This window comes from Fusarium poae, chromosome 3 (assembly GCF_019609905.1).
Source record: "Fusarium poae strain DAOMC 252244 chromosome 3, whole genome shotgun sequence".
Classification (NCBI taxonomy): domain Eukaryota; kingdom Fungi; phylum Ascomycota; class Sordariomycetes; order Hypocreales; family Nectriaceae; genus Fusarium; species Fusarium poae.
The window spans coordinates 5498085-5519073 of NC_058401.1; the positions used below are offsets into that span (position 1 = coordinate 5498085).

The 20989-nt window shown below is 48.3% G+C and overlaps 11 protein-coding genes across 11 annotated transcripts; 7 read left to right on the top strand and 4 right to left on the bottom strand.

Annotated features, from left to right (window-relative positions):
- Positions 1 to 176: 176 nt before the first annotated feature.
- COX12 (Cytochrome c oxidase subunit 6B) lies at positions 177 to 784 on the top strand (the record flags this gene model as incomplete). The annotated part of the gene is made up of 4 exons (XM_044853682.1): positions 177 to 228; positions 455 to 567; positions 628 to 691; positions 750 to 784. The coding sequence occupies 4 exons, from the start codon at positions 177 to 179 to the stop codon at positions 782 to 784; spliced, it is 264 nt and encodes an 87-aa protein (XP_044706352.1).
- A 370-nt stretch (positions 785 to 1154) lies between these two features.
- Positions 1155 to 2078, bottom strand: FPOAC1_009253 (uncharacterized protein; the record flags this gene model as incomplete). Its single annotated transcript, XM_044853683.1, has 1 exon — positions 1155 to 2078. One exon carries the CDS (start codon positions 2076 to 2078, stop codon positions 1155 to 1157), a length of 924 nt encoding a protein of 307 aa, XP_044706353.1.
- Positions 2079 to 2333: 255 nt separating this feature from the next.
- On the top strand, positions 2334 to 2991 carry FPOAC1_009254 (uncharacterized protein; the record flags this gene model as incomplete). The annotated part of the gene is made up of 3 exons (XM_044853684.1): positions 2334 to 2372; positions 2476 to 2888; positions 2946 to 2991. The coding sequence occupies 3 exons, from the start codon at positions 2334 to 2336 to the stop codon at positions 2989 to 2991; spliced, it is 498 nt and encodes a 165-aa protein (XP_044706354.1).
- A 1395-nt stretch (positions 2992 to 4386) lies between these two features.
- FPOAC1_009255 (uncharacterized protein) lies at positions 4387 to 5308 on the top strand (the record flags this gene model as incomplete). The annotated part of the gene is made up of 2 exons (XM_044853685.1): positions 4387 to 4565; positions 4621 to 5308. The coding sequence occupies 2 exons, from the start codon at positions 4387 to 4389 to the stop codon at positions 5306 to 5308; spliced, it is 867 nt and encodes a 288-aa protein (XP_044706355.1).
- A 1732-nt stretch (positions 5309 to 7040) lies between these two features.
- Positions 7041 to 10785, top strand: FPOAC1_009256 (uncharacterized protein; the record flags this gene model as incomplete). The annotated part of the gene is made up of 3 exons (XM_044853686.1): positions 7041 to 7674; positions 7721 to 9814; positions 9863 to 10785. The coding sequence occupies 3 exons, from the start codon at positions 7041 to 7043 to the stop codon at positions 10783 to 10785; spliced, it is 3651 nt and encodes a 1216-aa protein (XP_044706356.1).
- A 389-nt stretch (positions 10786 to 11174) lies between these two features.
- On the bottom strand, positions 11175 to 11737 carry FPOAC1_009257 (uncharacterized protein; the record flags this gene model as incomplete). Its single annotated transcript, XM_044853687.1, has 2 exons — positions 11175 to 11640; positions 11694 to 11737. 2 exons carry the CDS (start codon positions 11735 to 11737, stop codon positions 11175 to 11177), a joined length of 510 nt encoding a protein of 169 aa, XP_044706357.1.
- A 549-nt stretch (positions 11738 to 12286) lies between these two features.
- On the top strand, positions 12287 to 14505 carry FPOAC1_009258 (uncharacterized protein; the record flags this gene model as incomplete). Its single annotated transcript, XM_044853688.1, has 2 exons — positions 12287 to 12806; positions 12863 to 14505. The coding sequence occupies 2 exons, from the start codon at positions 12287 to 12289 to the stop codon at positions 14503 to 14505; spliced, it is 2163 nt and encodes a 720-aa protein (XP_044706358.1).
- A 463-nt stretch (positions 14506 to 14968) lies between these two features.
- On the top strand, positions 14969 to 15488 carry FPOAC1_009259 (uncharacterized protein; the record flags this gene model as incomplete). Its single annotated transcript, XM_044853689.1, has 2 exons — positions 14969 to 15167; positions 15223 to 15488. 2 exons carry the CDS (start codon positions 14969 to 14971, stop codon positions 15486 to 15488), a joined length of 465 nt encoding a protein of 154 aa, XP_044706359.1.
- A 245-nt stretch (positions 15489 to 15733) lies between these two features.
- Positions 15734 to 16309, bottom strand: FPOAC1_009260 (uncharacterized protein; the record flags this gene model as incomplete). The annotated part of the gene is made up of 1 exon (XM_044853690.1): positions 15734 to 16309. One exon carries the CDS (start codon positions 16307 to 16309, stop codon positions 15734 to 15736), a length of 576 nt encoding a protein of 191 aa, XP_044706360.1.
- A 379-nt stretch (positions 16310 to 16688) lies between these two features.
- FPOAC1_009261 (uncharacterized protein) lies at positions 16689 to 17765 on the top strand (the record flags this gene model as incomplete). The annotated part of the gene is made up of 4 exons (XM_044853691.1): positions 16689 to 16721; positions 16804 to 16927; positions 16994 to 17300; positions 17351 to 17765. 4 exons carry the CDS (start codon positions 16689 to 16691, stop codon positions 17763 to 17765), a joined length of 879 nt encoding a protein of 292 aa, XP_044706361.1.
- Positions 17766 to 18146: 381 nt separating this feature from the next.
- FPOAC1_009262 (uncharacterized protein) lies at positions 18147 to 20424 on the bottom strand (the record flags this gene model as incomplete). The annotated part of the gene is made up of 6 exons (XM_044853692.1): positions 18147 to 19234; positions 19295 to 19426; positions 19485 to 19558; positions 19603 to 19750; positions 19810 to 20031; positions 20097 to 20424. 6 exons carry the CDS (start codon positions 20422 to 20424, stop codon positions 18147 to 18149), a joined length of 1992 nt encoding a protein of 663 aa, XP_044706362.1.
- Between the last annotated feature and the right edge of the window lie 565 nt (positions 20425 to 20989).

A 20989-nucleotide genomic window follows, 5' to 3' on the forward strand; every position in this document is an offset into this window, starting at 1 on the left:
AGCCTGAGGCACACACTGAGCAAGCTACTCTCTGGAAATCGAACCACCCGATTCGAGCCTTGTCGGACAACGTCAACGCATTCACTCTCTCCATCCAAATCGCACCGAGCTCCATACTCGCCGTCATTGACCAATCTCCCCTCTCTTAAGTCAATTCCTCGTCAATCCAATTCAAAATGTCGGACGACGGTCAGGAGCTTGTTACCAAGCCCTTCAAGTTTGTCACTGGTATGTTGAATTGTCCTTGATAATCCCGCTTCACGCTTGCGGGATCGAAAAAATGACCTGATGTGATGCCGAGGCTAACAATTCCATGAAGCTGGTAAGCAACGGTCCCCGCGAACGCCATCGAATTCTCGACGACGACGACACACGAAATAAAAACGCGACGCCGAAGAACGATGCTCAATTGCACCTGTCTTTAATCGCCACGAAACGATCTAACATGTCTTAGGCACTGATGCTCGTTTCCCCAACATGAACCAGACCAAGCACTGCTGGCAAAACTACGTCGATTACCACAAGTGCATTATCGCCAAGGGCGAGGACTTTGCGCCCTGCCGCCAGGTACGACTTCTTGAATAATAATAATCCTCCTCGCGACGCCTCACACTAACCGGCGTCCAGTTCTGGCTGTCTTACCGATCCCTCTGCCCCTCCGGCTGGTACCAGCGTTGGGATGAGCAGCGCGGTAGGTTTAATTCCCACGATGGCAATCGATCCAAAACTCGGACTAACGCATCATGTAGAGGCCGGCAACTTTCCTGTCAAGCTCGACGCTTAAAGCTCAACTTGTAGATATGGAATAGTGGACGATGTTAGAAGATTCAGAGCAGACACACTGCAATTGTATCATTTGTGAAAATGCTTTAAAAGCTAACCCCAAATATTGACTGTTGTGCTTTGAACTTCCCAACGAACTTGTGATGACGTTTCTTGAGTCATAGATTGTCAAACAACAATCATTGGTATCATTTCGACTATGAAAGGCCTGATCTGGAAAACGCTGATAATTCAAATTCCTATTAACAATAAAAAGTCCGTACTCCATAATCACAAAAATGCTTGTCGCAATTGGCCAGATATAACTGACACCGTCCAACGTTTGTTCATAGCTCGGGGCATTCTTGCATCTCATGTTCGGTGCAATCCCATCATTCCCCATCCTCTTCATCTGAGCTCATAAATTCATCATCTTCGTCAAAGCCGAAGAATGTTCTTGCTTTGCCCTTGTCGGTTTTGGACTCTTCAACCGGTGGTGGCGTTGATTCCTCGGATGCTCCCTTCTCATCGTCTGAACCAGACTGCTCGTTGCTTGGCTGTGTAGAGTTGGAACCATTAGAAGTGCCGAGCAAATTGTCTCTATAGTTGCCGGCCTTCATAGCCGCCAAAACAGCCTCTCGAGTCCTTTCACTACTCTCTTCCTTATCCTCAACCCACTGGCCATCCAGTCGGCTTTTACTGCCTGACTTGATCTCGGCCTCCTTTTGTTCGGAGGCTTGGACGATCTGCTCCCAACGCTCACGGCGTTTCTCTTTCTCCTTTTTCTCCATCTCAGGCTTGATAGACAAGTATTCTGCCAGAGCCTTGGCTTCGTTGACTGTGCGCAAGCGTCGACCATCCAAATTTCGACTGGATCCATGATCCTCTTGGCTCTTCTTCTTGCGCGAGGACATGCGACCACCCGCGGCTCTCAGCTGTGATCCAAAACCACCCTTGCCACCGCATAGGGGCACCGCGAGTCGTAAGGAAAGGAACTCATCATCAGTTGTGGAAAGATATTCGGAGATGGGCGAGTCTGATGCGGTCGGGAGTTGCTTGTTCGAAAGAGTGGTAAGGATGAGTCTTGACTGGGTTGTTGGTAGTCGGACATTCAGGCGTTCGCGCAATTCTGTAACTGTTGTTGATGGAGACAGCGGAAGGACAAGAGTCGGTGGTAGTCCCAAACCAGCAAAGCTAGTGATCAGCACATTCAGGTTTCGTGGAGACATGATGAGGACTGTGTTTGGTACAACGTTGAGAGATGAATGAAGGCTGTCGCAAAGATTCGCTCGCTGCCAGCTGGGTTTGGTTGTCATGCACGGCAAGGTTGTAGATACCTACTAGCCCAACAAAAGTGGACCATGTACTGCCACAATCAGCCTGCGCCACACCCCATTCATCACGTGAATATAGCCACATTTGGCTTTCTTCTCCACCCCACTTCGCTACCGTCCATTTTCTGGTAGGGTTTCCGCCCACAAAAGTTGACATTTTGAGATCTTGCCTTCGTCCCTCCGAAAACTGCCACCTTCCAACATCGACCCTTCCGACGAGCAGCAAATACCGCCACGATGTTGATTCCCAAGGCCGACCGCAAGAAGATCCACGAGGTAATAACCAATACTTTCGAGCTACGCAGAGACGATGATGGCGAATTGCGAGCTGCACAGAATCAATTGCAATAGCGCACATAACTAACAGTTTGGCTCTCAGTACCTCTTCCGTGAGGGTGTCCTCGTCGCCCAGAAGGACTTCAACCTTCCCAAGCACCCCGATATCGACACCAAGAACCTGTTCGTTATCAAGGCTCTGCAGTCGCTCAACTCTCGCGGCTATGTCAAGACTCAGTTCTCTTGGCAATACTACTACTACACCCTGACCCCCGAGGGCCTCGACTACCTCCGCGAGTGGCTTCACCTCCCCGCTGAGATCGTTCCCGCTACCCACATCAAGCAACAACGATCGCACGCTCCTCCCCGTGGCATGCTCGGTGAGGGCGAGCGCGAGCGACGACCTTTCGGCCGTGGCCGTGGTGGTGACCGAGGTGACCGTGAGGGCGGATACCGACGAAGGGATGCTGGCGAGGGCAAGGAGGGTGGTGCTCCCGGCGAGTTCGCTCCTCAGTTGTGAGTAGCCTTGATGTCCGGATTGTTGGAATGGATCAATTGCTAACATGCTACTAGCCGTGGTGGATTTGGCCGTGGCCGTGGCGCTGCTCCCCCTTCTTAAACGAAACCATTTTATCATCTAGGTGGTCACAAATGAGAAGCATGGCGAAGGGTATCGGCATGTACTCATAAAAATGGAGGGCAATTTCTACCATGGGTTTCGCTCATGTGACAGGGGTTGCGTGGGGGATCCGTGGGAGTTTGAGGGTTTAGAACCTCGGAATCATTTGCATCAAGGTCAATGTTTGCCGCCGTCAAAACGAGATAATTGCTCGGGAGATACGTGAAGACGTCAATCTTTTCAGTGATGTGAGACAAGACCTAATGTTTATGCCAACCGCCCGCTGAGGCACGTCTGAATGAATGATATGTGCCGTCACCCTAAATTCCACATCTACCATGCCTATTGAGTGATTGTGGTTTTCTGATCCATACGTACAAGTCCAGAATCCGGGAGGCAATCTGCCTGTACCAAGGATAGTTGGACCGGTCTGTGAATTTCAAGTGATATCTGTTCATACGCCAAGCTTGGTAAGGAGAAGTGGTTCTGACGTAGTCGACTCACGAGGAGCTATGTTGGTTCGTAGGCTTGCCCGTCACGATCGCCTTTCCCAGAGAGGACTTACAGAGCATAAACACATTGGCGGTTGGTGATTGGTGGTCACTCGGAATTGAGCAAGGATGGGAAATAAGGGCCGGGGTGCCAATGCGACTCGAGATGTGTAAGCTTGAATCAATCGATGAGGTTTCTGAGAGCAGGAGCTTCGTTGCTATATGTAGCTGTTGGTACGATGCATTCTCTACACCTGGTCATCAACAACAAAGATTACTGGTTACTCTATTCGAAGTACTGCATCACTCACAACGCAGCTCTTGTTGCCCTTGAGCTGAACGTTGTTGTGGTCAGCCATGGTTACAGCTGGCAGGATTAACCCATTTCTGACCACTGACTGTGCACATAATCTAGTCTAAGCCTTGCTAATATAGATAAGATCAGAAGAGAACTGATTGATTTTACCTGTTGGTTTTATTTATAAGTCCTAATATTCGTGAACTTGGTACCTGAACTTGAGCTTCTCCCACGCATAACAGTTTCCAATGCGAAAAAAATAGATTATCATGCTCCGTACTAATCATAAGAGCAAGGGAGAAATGATGAAGACCAAAAGGATTTTTGGTTATTCCTGTAGAAACATGCGCCTTGGTCAATGGGCAGTGCTGACACCTGTCGGCGCTTGCTGCTGACACTCGAAGAACAGCTACACGGTGAATTTGGCAGGCATACATATAGATCTGCATACATATACAGCAGCTTCTTGGTTCCCTCCGTCAGATTAGCATCTATCGGTCTCTGGAGACAAAATATTGATTATTGCACAACCCAACCTGCCTGGCGATCCATCAAATCAACCAGTGGTAACATAATACATTGTTGCCTTTTTCTCCTCCAGTCACGATGAACATCTCCGACTCTCCTCTATTCAAGAAATTTGCTCGGCCAGTTCTTGTACCTGAGCCTCATCGCGGCAGAGCGTTTTACTCACCATTGAACATCGTGGATACCTTTGTGCAGCATCTCCTCGACACTGCTAAGCTCGAAACCACCCAGTTCAAGATCAGCAATGCTACCGAAAAGTGAGTCGGCGAATGAACCGGCTCTGTGATTTGTTGCTAACCGTAATGTTTACAGCTCTTTCTGCCTTAGCATTCAAGGACGTCTTGTTGGGACAGGAACCATTTCCAGTACCATCGATGCCATGGAGGCTAGTCTATCTTTCAACGGATGCAGCTTCGGAAAGGTCAAGTTGCCACAAATACAGACGAGCTACTGGGGCGTAGGCTTTACTGTCCAGGAGCAGCGTGTGAATATCTCCAATCACGCCATATACTGCAACTTCGTTCGGAGTCTCATCGTTGATAAAGACACTTGTCTTCAGCTTCAAAACAGCGAGTGTACCATACGAGCCCTGAGAACTTCGCCAACGTGTAGCATGCGTCTCGATATACCACTGGAAGCCTTAGACGGGCCACGCATAGCCCTGAAGAAGGTCTCACGTTCGGGGGAAAATGTCAGAATGATATTCAGTTCAAGTTACTCAGGTCCCGTAGAAATCAACCATGGTCTATGTCTGTTCGAGCTTCGTAATGGCCCTGGAGAAATATTGGCAGGGCTGAAGGGAGATTTGAACATTTCTCAGAGCCAGAATGAGCTTGTGCTGCACGGCACGGCAAATTATGGGGTGATACCTTCGCAGATGGTAAGGCTGATAGGAGTTGGGGTGGAAGAGGATAAAATATCATGGCTTAGTGAGACAGTCAGAGAAGTTGACGTTGTCCTCAATCTGGAGCCAGAGCATGCAGAGACTCTGTGGTTTTAACGTCTGGCTGGTTCGTCAACTTTGGCTGAGGAGATAGGGCTCTTAGAGCAACCTTATTTTCACATAATACAAAAGCAACACCTGCTATGCAACCGACCTGCATATGGATATGGATAGTTCGGTTTGTGTTACTACAGCATTATGTTGTAGAGATTCTAGGTTTGTAATTTCAACGTTAGCGAGCGCACGAGTAGTCATTAATTGGTTGCCATTCACGAGACTGGCTTGGATTTAATTTGTTGCTAAACGCTTTGATTGTTAGTTGGTTGCCCTGTCACTTAAGCCGACGTTCATATGTATTTCCTGTTGCCAACGATGAAAAAGAAGTGCGGTAGCGCTTGAAGAATACGAATTGTCCAAGTCTAATATGCCTTGTATCCATCCATGCTACCATCCAACTGAGCTAACGATTTAAGCGGCTGTTGACATCCGCAGGGACCGTTTGCGGGAACTAAAACAGTGATCCTTGTTTGTCTTTGGGATGGAATTAAAACCATGAACGTTTTCGAGTTAGAGAATTAGCTGTCTCTCGTCAATACGAGTTCATGGTAAGCCCTTTCAGACCATAGAAAGACGACATAACAGTTAGTCCTGTTTTTTTCCCCTCTTCTTTTTCTTTTTGGAGTTTAGATTGGCCAAGCAAGAACTGATTTAATGTGACAGCCATGCTACATAACACCAGATGCGGCCATTGACCTCACGATCATTGGACAGGGCTAATAACAAAGAGTCCTACCCAACCACGCCAATACGAGATTGTGAAAATCCGCGATAGATTCAGGTGAATCAAATCTCGTTTCTGATTGCGGTAAAGAGAGAGAGGACCTGTTCTGCTGATAAACACTTTTATACCCTTTTTTTTATATATTTTTTTACCAACTATTCATTCCCAAGTGGCTGCTCGAAGCTCTACGTCCTTCTGGTGCCGTGATATTCTCCGCATCCGTCAGGTTTGTTGCTCGGCGTTTAAATACGATATTCAATTGGGGATCCAAGACTTGGAATTCACCCTCGTGGGGATGGATGAATTCGTCAGGGACAAATTAGGCCAAGACGAGCGGGAACTCAAATTCCGGCGGCCGCGCGTTGCATTTATTTACGGCTATTCAGTTAATTATTATGATCGATGGTCAAACTATGGACCGTTTCCCACCCCATGCATGCCTGACACGTAGTATTGCACCGTATACAGTACATCTATCGAGCCTGTCTACATCATATGTATAAACTGGGCTTGTCTTGTTTCACCAACCGCAGCCACAGCCTTTGGCCGCACTCATCATCGTTTGTCATTGTTCCACAGCTCACGCGGTAACCGATCTTTTTTTATTTTTATTATTATTATTCATTCTTCTTTACACCCGATAACGACGTATGTTTCTGTTTGGTCGAGATCCTTGAACTGAGTTGGGCTGAACTGACTCTGGCTGGGCTGTGAGCTGAGTGAGCTTGTGTCAACGCCAACCTGGAACATCCCGACTTTGGAATATGTCTAATCATACTTTATTGGAAAAGCCTGTCTTGGATTGTTAGCCAGTCTATTTCTTTCAATATTCTTTCTATCTTTGTTTTCCACAAATAATTGCTTTACGCCTAGAGGTATCTACTACATACAGTCTGCCTGGGTACCTACTTATCTTAGTATTCAGTGCCTTGAAAACTCATCTCGTCAAGTTTCCCTTCTGGCAGTCGATCAATTATTCCCGTTATTGCAGTAGCAACTTCCCTAGAGATGGCTCCCTGGTTGAGTCGTCGTGGGTCCCAACCCAACAACAGCAACATCTCTAATAGTGACCTCATTACCCGAATTCACAATACGGCTTTACATACACCAACTACATTGCCAGCGCTTTACTCGAATAACTTACAGGCAACATCTAACGGCAATCGCTTCGAGCTTTCCTTCTCAAACAACAACGCCGATTCAAGCTCCGACGAATCCGACTTGCATCCCTCGAGACCTTCTCCCTCCAGACCTCAACGACCTCCACACACGCGCTCTATGAGCCAGCCCTTCCCTTCCCTTTTCAGCAGCAAGAAAAAGAGGCAGAACTCGGTCGGCGCACCACCGCCCGACCTGGGCTTTGCAGATGATGATGTCGTGATGCCTCGACAAGCGCCCAAGACTCATGCTCGAACCCCTTCGCATAGTGGAAATGGAAATAGCCCAGCAGGAAGCAGAGATTTTGCAACTGGAAATTGCATGACATGCGGATCGCTGGTACGCTGGCCAAGGGATCTCAAGGTCTTCAAATGTACTATCTGCACAACAGTCAACGATTTGGAGCCTCTAAGTGCAGACCATGATGGCTCTAAGCCGCGCAAGGACGCGAACCATGATACTTCTCAAGTCAATTCACCACGAGGTAAGCTGGCAGGATACAGCGGAGAGCCAAACTAACAAATATGTAGTCACGCATGTCTCCATCGAACAGACAAAGCGACTTGTCAACCAGTCGATACAGTCCTATCTGACCAAGAGGCTGCATCCAATCCCCAAACCTCCAACCGAGCCGCCACCAGAGCCGCCTGTGCAGAGCAAGTTATCGTTCAGCAGTCGGATGCAAGCCGTTGGCCGCAATCTTTCGCCAATAGATCCGAAAAAAGGAGCCACCCCCTCCTCCAAATCACCTGCTATACAAGTTTCCCATTATACATTTGACGAGGAGCCTACGCTACGGGCGAACCCTGTGCGGTCACACTCTTCGCCTATGCCGCGCTCCTTTTCCTCTTCCTGTTCTGAGAGACCTCCAGTGCAGAAGATACTACAAGACAATGCGCCAAGAGAGATACGAACACATTCGTCAAACACATCCGAGAGTGACCCGAAAAGGATCTTCAAGGCATTGGAGGACTATGTGGTCGCGTGTTTTGGCTCGTTCGAGTGTATCAATTCTTCATTCTCGACACACCCTCGCCCTGCGATGAGAAATGTAAGCGAAGCAGCTCGTCGCAAGCCCCCGCCGCCCAATGAGCCACGAGAACAGCGAGGACATCGTCAGGCTCCCTCGGAAAATCATGCTCTTCGCGAACAACGACAAGCGCGAACCGCCCCTCCAGTGGAGGATAGCACGTTTGATCTTGACCCTAAGATGCTGCTTCTTGGTGATTTCGCCGAGAATGGAACTTGGTGGATGGGAAACCAGGAGGAGTCAAGACCTCGAAGACCTTCGGCACACAGAGCCGAACGGAGCCCCCCTAATGCGCTGATCCACACGAAGACACCACAACTGAATTGGGGTGACTTGATGACGTGGTACATGGTGATGGTGAATCCTGCCAAAGGATGGTTTACGATTTACGAAGAAATCTGTCGAGAACAGAACTTCCAAACGCCTCCGCAGCGTGAATTGCAGTTGATAGAACGAGAATTGTTACAGGGACAAGAACACGCTCGACGTGTCTTGCTTAAAGCGACAGAGATGCTTCTGAAACGACCTGGAAGGCCATTGAAAGATCCCACAGATTTGCGTTTTCTCCTTCTTATTCTTGAAAATCCTCTTCTACACGAGAACGAAAACCTGTTTCACGGAATCATCCAACCAGAGAATAACTCGCCTTCTAGAGCTAATTTCACTCGATCAAGAAAGGGCAGTGTCCCCGAAACCGGTCCCTTGTCTGGACAGCATTCTGGAATTATCAAGCGCATAATAGGACTTATATCGAACTCCTCGCCTGAGTGCCATAACCAGTTGATTTCCTGGTTTGCTAGGTATCACCCTTCTAGATTTGTCAGAACAAAGGAAATTGCATCCGGCTTTCTAACATATCGCATGATACGACAAAGTGGAAAAAAGCAAGAAGTCAAAGTAGACATCACAGCTGGACTAATTCCACAAATGCAAGAAGGCCGCTCAGGAGCTTTTCTTTATGACGAGATTAACCGATCGACCTCGTCAAAGAAAGCAAAGGAGCCGGAAAAGAAGGTCATTTATGGCGAAGACTGGCAGATCAGAGCTTCTTCTCGAGTTCTGGCTCTACTTTTTGCTGCTAACAACTCGCCGCACAGTCGAAAAATTGAAGATTCTTCCTCGCCTTCTGGCGAGAGGTGCACTGGCGTGCATTTTCATGGCCAGATGCTCCCAACAAGCGACTTTTACAACTCGATGATTGACTACACCGACCTCGTTGCAGACTTTGAAAACTGGGAAGCTCGAAAGAGTAAATTCACATTCTGCCAGTACCCCTTCCTCCTGAGTATCTGGGCAAAAAATCATATTCTGGAGCATGATGCCCGTCGTCAAATGCAGAGCAAAGCGCGAGATGCTTTTTTTGATAGTATCATGAGTCGGAAGGCCATTAACCAGTTCCTAGAGTTGAATGTTCGCCGCGATTGTCTTGTTGACGACAGTCTCAAGGCTGTCAGTGAGGTGATTGGGAGCGGGAGCGAAGATATCAAAAAGGGTCTCCGCATTACCTTCAACGGCGAAGAGGGAGTGGATGCCGGCGGTCTGCGGAAAGAATGGTTTCTTCTTCTTGTCAGAGAGGTTTTCAATCCCGATCATGGTAAGTTGAACAATCTGATACTTTGATGCATGAACTAACGTCCAAAAGGATTGTTTCTTTACGATGAGGACTCGCAGTATTGCTATTTCAACCCAAATGCTTTCGAAACATCAGACCAGTTCTTCTTGATTGGCGTTGTGATGGGCCTTGCCATCTACAACTCGACTATTCTTGATGTGGCCCTACCACCCTTTGCATTCCGTAAACTCATTGCTTCTGCTCCTACCCATGGCACTGGAGCATCGGCTCATCCAAAGCCGCCAATGCGCTACACGCTAGAAGATCTTGCTGAATATCGACCTCGACTGGCTCGAGGACTGCAGCAATTGCTTGAATATGAAGGGAACGTGGAAGAGACCTTTTGTCTCGATTTTGTTGTTGACATGGACAAATACGGCACCCAGGTCCAGGTTCCTCTCTGCCGAGGAGGCGAACGAATTCCTGTCACGAACAGCAATCGTCGAGAATATGTGGACCTTTATGTACGCCACGTTATTGATGTGTCTGTAACAAGGCAATTTGAGCCCTTCAAACGAGGCTTCTATACTGTATGTGGAGGTAATGCTTTGTCCCTCTTCAGACCAGAAGAGATCGAGCTTCTGGTACGAGGCTCGGACGAAGCACTTGACATCAACTCACTCAGGGGCGTCGCCGAGTATGATAACTGGAGCAACAAGAAGCCGGATGGCTCTGAGCCTGTCATTGACTGGTTCTGGGAGACATTCCAGGAGGCTACGTCTCAAGACCAGCGCAAACTTCTCTCATTTATTACCGGCAGTGATCGAATCCCTGCCACGGGTGCTGCTGTACTACCAATCAAAATCTCTTGCCTAGGCGAGGACGAAGGCAGGTATCCTATCGCTCGAACATGTTTCAACATGTTGTCTCTCTCGCGATACGCATCCAAAGAAAGATTGGAAAAGATGTTGTGGACTGCTGTGCGCGAAAGCGAAGGTTTCGGAATAAAGTAAAAAGATACACTTGACGAGGTTATGAGAAAGGTGTTCATTTCACAAACGGAGTTTTAATAGGTAGACTAATGGGTTTGGGGAATATAGATCTATAGGAGAACTTGAGAAGTCCTAAACTAGAAGCTGAAATTGTTCGACTTATTCGAGGACAGGACGGAAAACATGGCGGCATCAGCACCACCAAATTGTAAGTCATACTTATCACTATCTCCTCTTCTCAAAGTCGTTTGAATCTGAGAATAGGAGGATGAACAAAAAACTTTTGTTTTTAACAAAAATGACTGGTAAACTTTTCATATTTCCAAGTAGTACACTTGCCAGTTTATGTGGCATAAAGTCATACAGATTTATTGTACAGCGTCCTCTTTCTTTTCGGAACGGAAGTATGTCTACGAGTCTTCCTCCTCCGCAACACCACCAGCAGCCCGGGCTCGCTTCAACATGGCCTCCTCGCGCTGCTTCTCCTCCCGTAGGCCTCTCATGCGCGCGCGATCGACCTCGGCCTGTTTAGCCATTGCATCAATTTCCTGCAACTCGCGGATCTCCTCCTTTGTGGGCTTAAGAGGGACTGCGCGAGTCTCGGCAAGGACAAATTCGAGGATGTGGGATGAGTGCTTCTCGGTCATGTCGACTGTGACGATCTTTTCGTCGGCATCCGGAGGCGTAGCTTTGGATAGGTTGCTGCGTGATGAAGCGGGCTGGGAGCGGGTTTCTGGTGCGGGAGTAGTGGCGTCGGGCTTGCGGAGGTAGATGGAGAGTGTGGGCTTCTTCTGATTTTGGTTGTGTCGGTTGACGATCATGGGGACCGAAGGGTTGTGGTACTTTAGTCGAGGGAGGTTCTCGCGCCAGAACTTTCTATTTCGGTGTATCAGTTGATGTATAGCTGAGTGCGATGTATGGTAACGAACTTGGCACCCATATGGCCATTCTTGAAACTCGTGCCAAAGTCCATATGTATTCTGGTCACTTCGGGAGGGAGAATTGCCGCACCGGGGCCAACTTTTAAGGAAACAAGCTGTTTATATCGTAAGCATCGGATCGTAAGTCGTTGATTGCGGAGGAGCTATCTACCTTCTATACAAGTTGTTAGCCACGGTCATGAAAGAGTACAGAGGAATTGACTTGCCCTATGAAGCTTGTTGTAACGCTCACCGAGGGACCTCATCTTGAACTGCGCAAACCTTTGATCCGTAAAGGCGTCACGCAGGTGTCTCCAAATCGAACCAGATCAGTAATCGCAATGCCTCGAAAAGTCGACGTCCCTAGGCCCAGAAAATCATACAGACCCTGCGAACACTGAAAGCCAGCGGGCCGAGCGTTGACCCGGAGGGACAATAGATTAGTAGTCTACTAAGGTACTAAGGTCCACTTTTGACATGCCGCTTTACATCGCAGAGCCGAGAATCATTTCCTAGGAAATTTCTGGGACAATCTGTGTAAGTCAACTTTTTTTTTTAGTTCCGACAACTTGGAACTCGAAATTCTACGACGACGGACCGCAATGCACCGCGCATTGTCAGCTCGATGGCTTAACCGGGCACTCAGTATTGGTGAAGCTTCTGCTTCATCCAGTGTCCCTTTATTTTTATGTCCTGCTGTTGGAGCATCAAGTCGAATTTATAGAACGCCAAGAGCGGCACCTCTGCAAACCCCGGCTTATACTCAACGATTCAATCACATCGAAGCGACATCCACTCAAGAAACGCCCGTCGAACCTGCCGAAACGCCTTCTCTTTTTAATCCTGAAGTCCCAAGGAGGAAATTGCCGTTGAATTGTACCGGATGTGGCGCCTTTACACAGACGAGCGATCCGCAATTGCTGGGTTACTTTGACCCAGAGAGCAAAAGAGTCAAGAAATGGCTTAATCCGAGGGCTTATGAGCGTCAACAAGCACCCACGCAGGAGGATGAAATTGTTGGTGACGTTCTTAAGAATTTAGACGGGAGCCAAATCAAGGCTCTTGGAATGGACCCTTCTCTCTTGATCTCAGGCGCTGAGAGGGAGGGTCGTGTCGCTCCCAGTATGTACCTTGAACACCAACAGACAACATGACCATGAGAGCTAACATGCTAGCAGAAGCACCTCCTCAAGAAAAGCAACCCGTATGCGACCGATGCCATGATTTGCAGCACTACAGCACAAAAGGCGAGACAACAAAGGTCCCCATGTATCACCCTACCGTTGAGTCGCTGCGCGAAACAATCGAGGAATCACCGCACAAATATAACCACATATACCATGTTATCGACGCCGCCGACTTTCCCATGTCGCTCATTCCTCGACTTAATGTTCTGCTGGGTGACATTCCTATCAGAACCCGCAACCGACGATCGCGAAGTAGCAAATTCCAGCATGACCGCAAGACAGAACTCAGCTTTATTATCACGAGAGGCGACCTGCTGGGACCTAAAAAAGAAATGGTGGATACCATGATGCCGTACCTGCGTGAAGTGCTGAGAGATGCTTTGGGGAGACTCGGAAACAGAGTTCGTCTGGGTAATGTCCGATGTGTTAGCGCAAAGCGTTCTTGGTGGTGTAAGGAAGTTAAGGAAGACATCTGGAACCGTGGAGGTGCGGGTTGGATGGTTGGAAAGGTCAATGTTGGCAAAAGCCAGCTGTTCGAAGCTGTTTATCCTAAGGGCAGGATGGGGCCAGTGAACGATAAGGACCGAGCATCGATATCGACATATCCTCGAGAAGTCCTGAGTGCAGAATCGATTGCTGCGCAGCCGACTCAGGACAAGGATGTAGATGTTGGAGACTTACTACCGCCCGTGCAGCCAGCCCAGAATTATCCCGACATGCCTCTAGTATCATCGCTTCCCGGTACAACTGCTTCTCCTATTCGAGTTCCATTTGGCAACGGAAAGGGCGAATTAATCGATCTTCCTGGCTTGGCCCGCAGCGACTTGGAACTTTTCGTGAAAGAGGAGGCCCGGCAATCGACGATCATGAAGAAACGCATTGTACCTGAGCAGATCTCTATGACTCCTGGCAAGTCACTCATCCTCGGTGGAGGTCTAATTCGCATCACACCGAAGAACCCCAACTTGGTTATCTTAGCTTACAATTTCACGCCTTTGGATGAGCACCTTACTCAAACCGACAAGGCCATTGCTTTCCAAGAGCAGACAAGGGAGTCTGCTGGTGTGCCAAGTATCATGCTTCCCGGCGTTGGGGGCAAAATGAAGCATGCTGGAACATTTAAGCTGTCACACGATGTTACCAGGAAGAGAGCAGGTCCACTTACAAGGAAGAATGCGGTCGGCCTTAATGTCGACAGGCTTCCCTTCCGAGTCTTATCTACGGATATCCTCATAGAAGGTGTGGGCTATGTCGAGCTTGTCGCACAAGTCCGTGCTCGCGATGTCGCTCTGAAGGTGTTTGACCAACAACAGCAACGGACCAAAACCGACGAAACTGTTTGGAAAAGGCCAGTTGATACCTCTGATCCTTTCGCCGCCATGAAGTCTCAAAGAAGAGATACAGCACCCGCTGTACAGGCGAGACACAAGGAACCCGAGCCCCCATTGGATCCTGCGTGGCCAGCGGTTGATGTCTTCAGCCCCGAAGGCAGGTTCATCGGTTCTCGCCAACCTATTCAGGGATGGTTGAACAACAAACCCCGTATATTGAAAGAGCATAAAAAGAGTCGACCTCGAAGGAGTATGAAAGGTGTTAAAAGGAAGGACAAGATTGAGAGGAGGGCAGCAAACTGAATGCTGCCATGATTTAAGCTGTATGATGAATGAGTGTAAGACTTGACGTTATATATCATGCCAATTGTATACCACCTAGAAGTATAGACTGTACCAAAATCTTGTATAATATCAATTTACAAAAGACACCAATGTGATATTGCTCGGGTGAGAAGAAGTTGTAGTTTGCTTTACTTGGCGCCGAGTGATGTACATGTACCTAATAAGCGACGTGTTAAAGCTCACCCAATTGATAGAGAAGTTGCATGACGTGGGGCAAATCAACCCCGGATTTTTCTTTGCGCCCCTCCATCAATGATCACTAAAACCCGATTATAATTCATTCCTGTCATTTGCCAGACGGTTCTATCAACAAACGTGTGATAATTGCAATTTCCATTCCCGCAGCACATCATTTTCTTTTCTTCCTAGCAACTCGGGGAAATAACAAATAAAATTGCGACCAGCAAAAACCGACCAAATCATGTCGCAACGACAGCAACAACAAAGCGCACCAGCGCCCTCGCAAACACAAACTGAAACCCCGACACAAACACCAGAGACGAGAGAACAGGCTCCTCAGATTTTGCGACTCCGGGGTGCGCATGCTTCCAACGGACGATCCGTCCAGTGGGCGGAGGGTGTAGTAGACAACGAAGGTCTCGGACGCAAGAGTTCAAAAGGTGAGCAATGTGGATTACAGGATTCACGATACACGGGCTAACGGGGATACAACAGTGTGCTGTATCTACCACAAACCTAAAGCTGTCGATGAGTCCAGCGACGAGTCTTCTTCAGATTCTGAATCCGACTCGGAATCTGATCGTGACGGCGCACAACCAGCAGGTGGTAAACGTCAGGGCTGCGGTCATGGACATGGGCACAGCCACGGACGAGGCCGAAGAAGCGGAAAAGGCAAAGAGAAGAGAGCGCCAAGTCCAAATGCATACGAAAAAGTGCCCAAACCGAAATCCAAGGATGGATCATCAGAAACCAAGTCATAGAATAATGGGAGCGGCGGATCATCGAATAAGAAGGATGAAGAAAGATGCGCACGGATTATGATGATATGAACATAGATATTATATGGGGAGGGTTTCTTTATGAAGGTTTGAGCGAGCATAGGGACGATGCATCAAGTACAGCGTGACGAGGTGTCTGGAGTAATGTTGTTTTATACAAGAGGGTATCATGTCACATTCCCTTTTCATTTTAAGTATAGGTAGGTTATTACACTGTAAATTCCTCATCACTCTGCGCCTTCAATATCCTTTTTTCCACTTTCCACCACAAAATATCTCCCTGCTGTCTTGCTCGCTGTACTCAGAGCATCCCACTTCTCCGCATTGGATTCAATTTTCTCCCTCACCCTCCTTGCCCGTTGGTAATGACCTATGCGAACCTCTTTACTCAGTGCCTCTTGTAGATCTGCAAGCCCAATCGTCGCCTCTTGTCGAGCCTCTGGCGTCTCGTCACGGATTGCTGTCAGAGGCTCGACGCCAGTTGTGTCAACACGCTGCACTGCACGGACGAATTGTAGCTGGCTTTGGAGGGTGTTGATCATGGTAGCCTCATCAGCAGATGTGGTGGGAAGTGGTAGAGCTGAGAGGCGAAGGAGATGGTGCAGTTGTGAAGGCGTGATCTTTTCAGCTGGCTCTGAAAAGGAAAAGGAGGGGAGAAGACTCCGGACAGACCAGGTAGGCTTCTCGAGAATTGAGGCGGCGGTAGGAGACTTGGTAGTGATGGATCGAGTTGTGGTGTTTTTATTTGAATTTATAATGATGGCACGCCGAAGCACGAGTCGACAAGAGGCGCAGATTGCCATTTTGTTTACCGGATCTCGATATATTCTTTTCGTATGTTGCTCGAAGTTTATCCTCTTTTTTTTTCGTGGTGGTGGATCGCTAATTCAGTCGATATAGCAGTTAGGTATTGACTACTACTAAAGTATCATGGAATCTTCAATCTCGAACTGAAGCGGATACTGAGGTGTTACAGAAGCCTGTGACCCACTAAAGCTGCTAAATTGTGGCTCAGGCGACCCCCGTCGTCATAGCTCAGCCGCCAACCACGCCGCAACACCAGTCGACATCTTTACTTACAACCATCAGTCAGCTCTTGATAACTTCAACGTGGCACTTTTTCACCTTTTGTTTTTTATTACAACTCTTTCTTGATACCCACTTTCACCAAATTTCACAATCATGGCGCAAGACCCCCGAGCTCTCCTCCAAAAGGTCTAGCAACAACCCCTCCCCCGCCTTGATCTTAGTCTTGGCTGTTAGAAACGATCTTTTGCTGACGCATCGCGACGTTTAGGCTCAGAAGCAGCTTCAAAGCGCCGGTGGCGGCTTCAGCTTCTTTGGGGGGCGAGAGGATAAGTATCAAGAAGCCGCCGATCTCTTTACCCAGGCCGCCAATGCCTTCAAGATGCAACAACAGAGTATGCTTTTTACCGCTGTACCTCAACTTCTACTCTGAAACGAAAGCTGACAATGCGCGACTGTAGACCTCGAGGCCGGAAAGGCTTTTGAACAAGCCGCACAAGTCCAGACCGATAAGCTCAAGGAGCCCGATGATGCTGCCAACACCCTCGTCGATGCATTTAAGGCCTACCGCAAAGACGATCCCCAGGCTGCCGCGAGGTGCTTGAACGTTGCTGTCGATCGATACTGCGCCAAGGGCAACTTTCGCCGCGCAGCCTCTCACAAGGAGAACCTTGGTGAGCTGTATGAGGTGGATCTCGGCGATTCAAAGAGCGCGATTGAATGTTATGAACTCGCTGCCACTTGGTACGAGGGCGATAACGCTGCTGCGTAAGTCGGATATGATAGTTATGCTCGCCTATAATACTAACAAAGAAAAGGCTTGCCAACAAGCTATGGCTCAAGGTTGCCGATGTGGCCGCCCTCGAGAAAGACTACTACAAGGCTATTGAGAAGTACGAAAAGGTGGCTGAGCAGTCAATCAACAACAACCTTATGAAGTACAGCGTCAAGGATTACCTGCTCAAGGCAGGTATCTGCCACCTTGCCAGCGGCGATCTTGTCGCTGCCCAGCGCGCCCTCGAGAAGTACCGCGATATGGACCCCTCATTTGGCGCTCAGCGAGAGCACCAGCTCCTATGTGACTTGTGCGAGGCTATCGAAGCTAAGAGCCAAGAACAGTTCACCGACCGTCTGTACCAGTTCGACCAGATCAGCAAGTTGGATAAGTGGAAGACAACGATCTTGGTCCGTGTTAAGAACGACATTGAGGAAGCCGATGACGAGTTTGCGTAAAGAATTGGCCGAGGATGGTGTGAAGGTAGTATGAGAAGGCATAGAATCGACATAACTATCATGAAAACAATGTTCAAAGTTCAATATCTGTCATTAAGCACACGCTTCGAGATACAAACCATTAGTCAGTGATCCCTCTGGGTTCGACATTTACCGAATTAAGCTGAAGGAATAGACACAATGAGTAAGGGGTGAAACATTACAACAATACGCTTCGTCATTCTAATATACCTAGGCTAATACTTGTATGAAATTTCTCCCTGTGGCAACCTTGCTATTCCATCGGCTGAACTTGATAAAAGAAACATATCCAGGCAGTCCGCGCAATACACCCTACAGTTCCAGATGTAATATAAATTGAGTGGGAAATGATGCAGTTTCTTACGACTGCCACTTGTCCGTCTTGGTGGCCTTTGTAGCGCATGTCTTGGGGACAGTGTAGGTGCGGTTGGGGTCCTTCTCCCAGGTAACAGAGCCATCCTTCTTAACATTGATGTACTTGTACTGAATATCTTGCCCTGCCGTAAGAGAGATGGTTGCCTTCCACACAGGGTTGGAAGAGGTGTAGTCAGAGGCACCCAGAGCAACGGCCTTCGAAGTGTCCCAATTACCAAGAGCAGGGATATTGCCAACAATCTTGATGGTCTCGCCGAAGTTGGTAGTGACCGTCTCAACGAATGTGACAGCAACTGAGGTCGCGGTAGCACAAGAAGTAGTTGAAGTTGTGGGCTGGGTGCCTGTGGGGGATGGAACGCCGCCCTTGGGAGTCTGCGATGGCGGGAACGAGGTGACAGTGGCGAGCGAGTATGAGCCAGCAACGGTCTGAGTTCCACACTGCTGAGGAACAGCAGATGCGCCGCTCGCCCAAGAAGGGGGGACAATACCGGATCGGCGGTCAGCAGCAGAGAGGAAAGCCGCATACGACCAGGTCAGGTCCGTGGCAGAAAGGGGACGTCCGTTGTTCTTATCAAACTGCTCTGCCAAAGCGCCATTGTCACCAACATACTTCTGGACAATACTTACATATCCATCAGCATAGTTGGAGACGGCATCGGTGATGGTCTTGAAGGTGGAAGAATCGCTGGCATAAGTACCAGTAGAGATTCCAGGGACAAGATCCTTAAAGAAAGAAAGAGAAATATCGTTAACGGTGATGGATCCCTTTTGCTTCCAGACGTAAAGCGCATCGTATAGTTGTTCAGCCGCAGCGAGTGTAGCAAGGTACCAAGGGTTACCGTTGTAGTAAACGTCCTCAATGTATCTCCCAACAGATACGGCGCTTCCCTGAGAGATTCCCTTGTTGATATTCCATGAGCGGAAAGAATCGGTAACTGCTTTGTGGTTGGCAAGGGCCTTGTCGCTGCATGGTTGGAAAGTAGCGGCATCGCAGCTCAAGGCAGGGTCGAAGTTGTGGATAGATGTGAGAATACTGTTGGCATCCTTTCCAGTACGTCCGTCGTTGACATTGACTGTGCATTTGGTGAGCAACGTGTGTGGTTGGAGGTGAAGACAAAGTGGTCAATACTCACTGTTGGAATCAACATATCTACCAGAGGGAATCCAGTAAGTCTGCATGAAGCAAAGAGCCTGAGGTGCGATAGTGGCGTAAGTGTCTCCTGACTTTCCGAGCTTCTTGGCCAGAGTGGCGCCTTCAATGAGAGCTGGGTTATATTGATGAGTACGCAGATTAGGATAAAGATATAGAGCTTATAAACGAACCTCGGTACTGAGAAGCGGTTGTGAAGAACGAACTTCCCCTGACCTCTTCCCATAAGTCAAAGCCAGTTTGGTTCCTACGATGGTCAGAACTTGTCTCGGAAGCTGGGGCTATGCTTACCAGTATTGAGCTACATAGTTAAGATCGTTACGAACAACAGGCCAAATAATGTCAGAGGCGGTAGAAGTGTATCCGTTGTCAATCAGCCAGTTAGCATACGTGATGATGGCAGTAGCTCGGAGAGCTGGACCATCTCGCTGAGGTCGACCTTCACAATTGTTAGTCATGGGTTTCATTCGGGGATTCATGGCATGAATAGGTACTCACCCCAACCACCAGTAAAGGGGCTAAGATCAACCTCGTACTTGGCTTCTCCTAAACCTGAACCGTCTGAGAGGGATCCAGAAGGGTTGGAAACTCCTTGAAGCTTGGCTTGAGATGCAATGTATTGTTGGATCTTTTGCTGCAGGCCAGCGTCGTACTGGTTGATGAACCTGTCTATAACATGCTTGAAGACAAGAGCAGCATCTCTGGTCCAAGTGAAAAAGTCTGAAAATCATCAGTAAGTGTTTCGAGTTTGTCTCGTCCGAGATTGCCTTATTTGTTTCACTCACAGTCAGGGTCCTCGGTATCTGGAGACGCAATAACAACGCCGGAGGCAACACCCTGAGAGTGACAACCATCAGAACCGATGTTGCACAGGAGTTGCTCGATGGCAACTGAACTCTCGGATTTGATGAAGGAGTCGAGAGAAGATTGCCTTTGTTGTAGAGCTGGTCGACCCAAGACGCTCTGTAGAGCAAATGAGCCGAGGAGGAAAGCGGAAGAAACGAAGTACATGATGGGCTGTATCAAGGACGCAGTAGAGTTGAGTGAGAGTGCTGAAACTGTATCTTCAATAGTGTATAGATCCATCGCTGAGGTTTTATAGAGAGCCGGCATGTCGACTCTGGTGAAATTGTTTGGTGCTGTAAAGTCGATGCTGTCTAGGGTATAATTCTTAGATGCCCGATGTGGAAGGACGGAAGTTGATGCGGTCGTGGAGAACGGATGTAGGCCTTTGGGGGATAGTGCGGTGTGGTTCAAAGGGCCGAATAATTAGAATGAGGCCGAGTCGAAGACTAACGGTTCAATGCAGTTGATTAAAAATGGTGTTGTTGTTCGGTATGGTCGTTGGCATCACGTCTACAAGAAAGACGGTGTAGTGGGTTATAGTTGAATCTGGTAACCTCTTCTAACCTCGAGATTACTGCAGTATTCTTTTCATAATCAATCTTGTGAAACAGAAGTAAAAATAATTAATTCCTTTGATTAGGTAGTTATGTAGTATAATCAATAGCAGGTGACTACTAGGTATGTACGAGCTCTTGTGACGGACGCCCTTCTCCAACTTGACGATGAGTTCGCTAACAAGAATGTGGGGTAAACAACCTCTAGGACCATCTTTAATAGGTACCTAGGTACGGAGTAGGAGGTTTCAAGTCTGGAAACATCCCTTAACTACCTA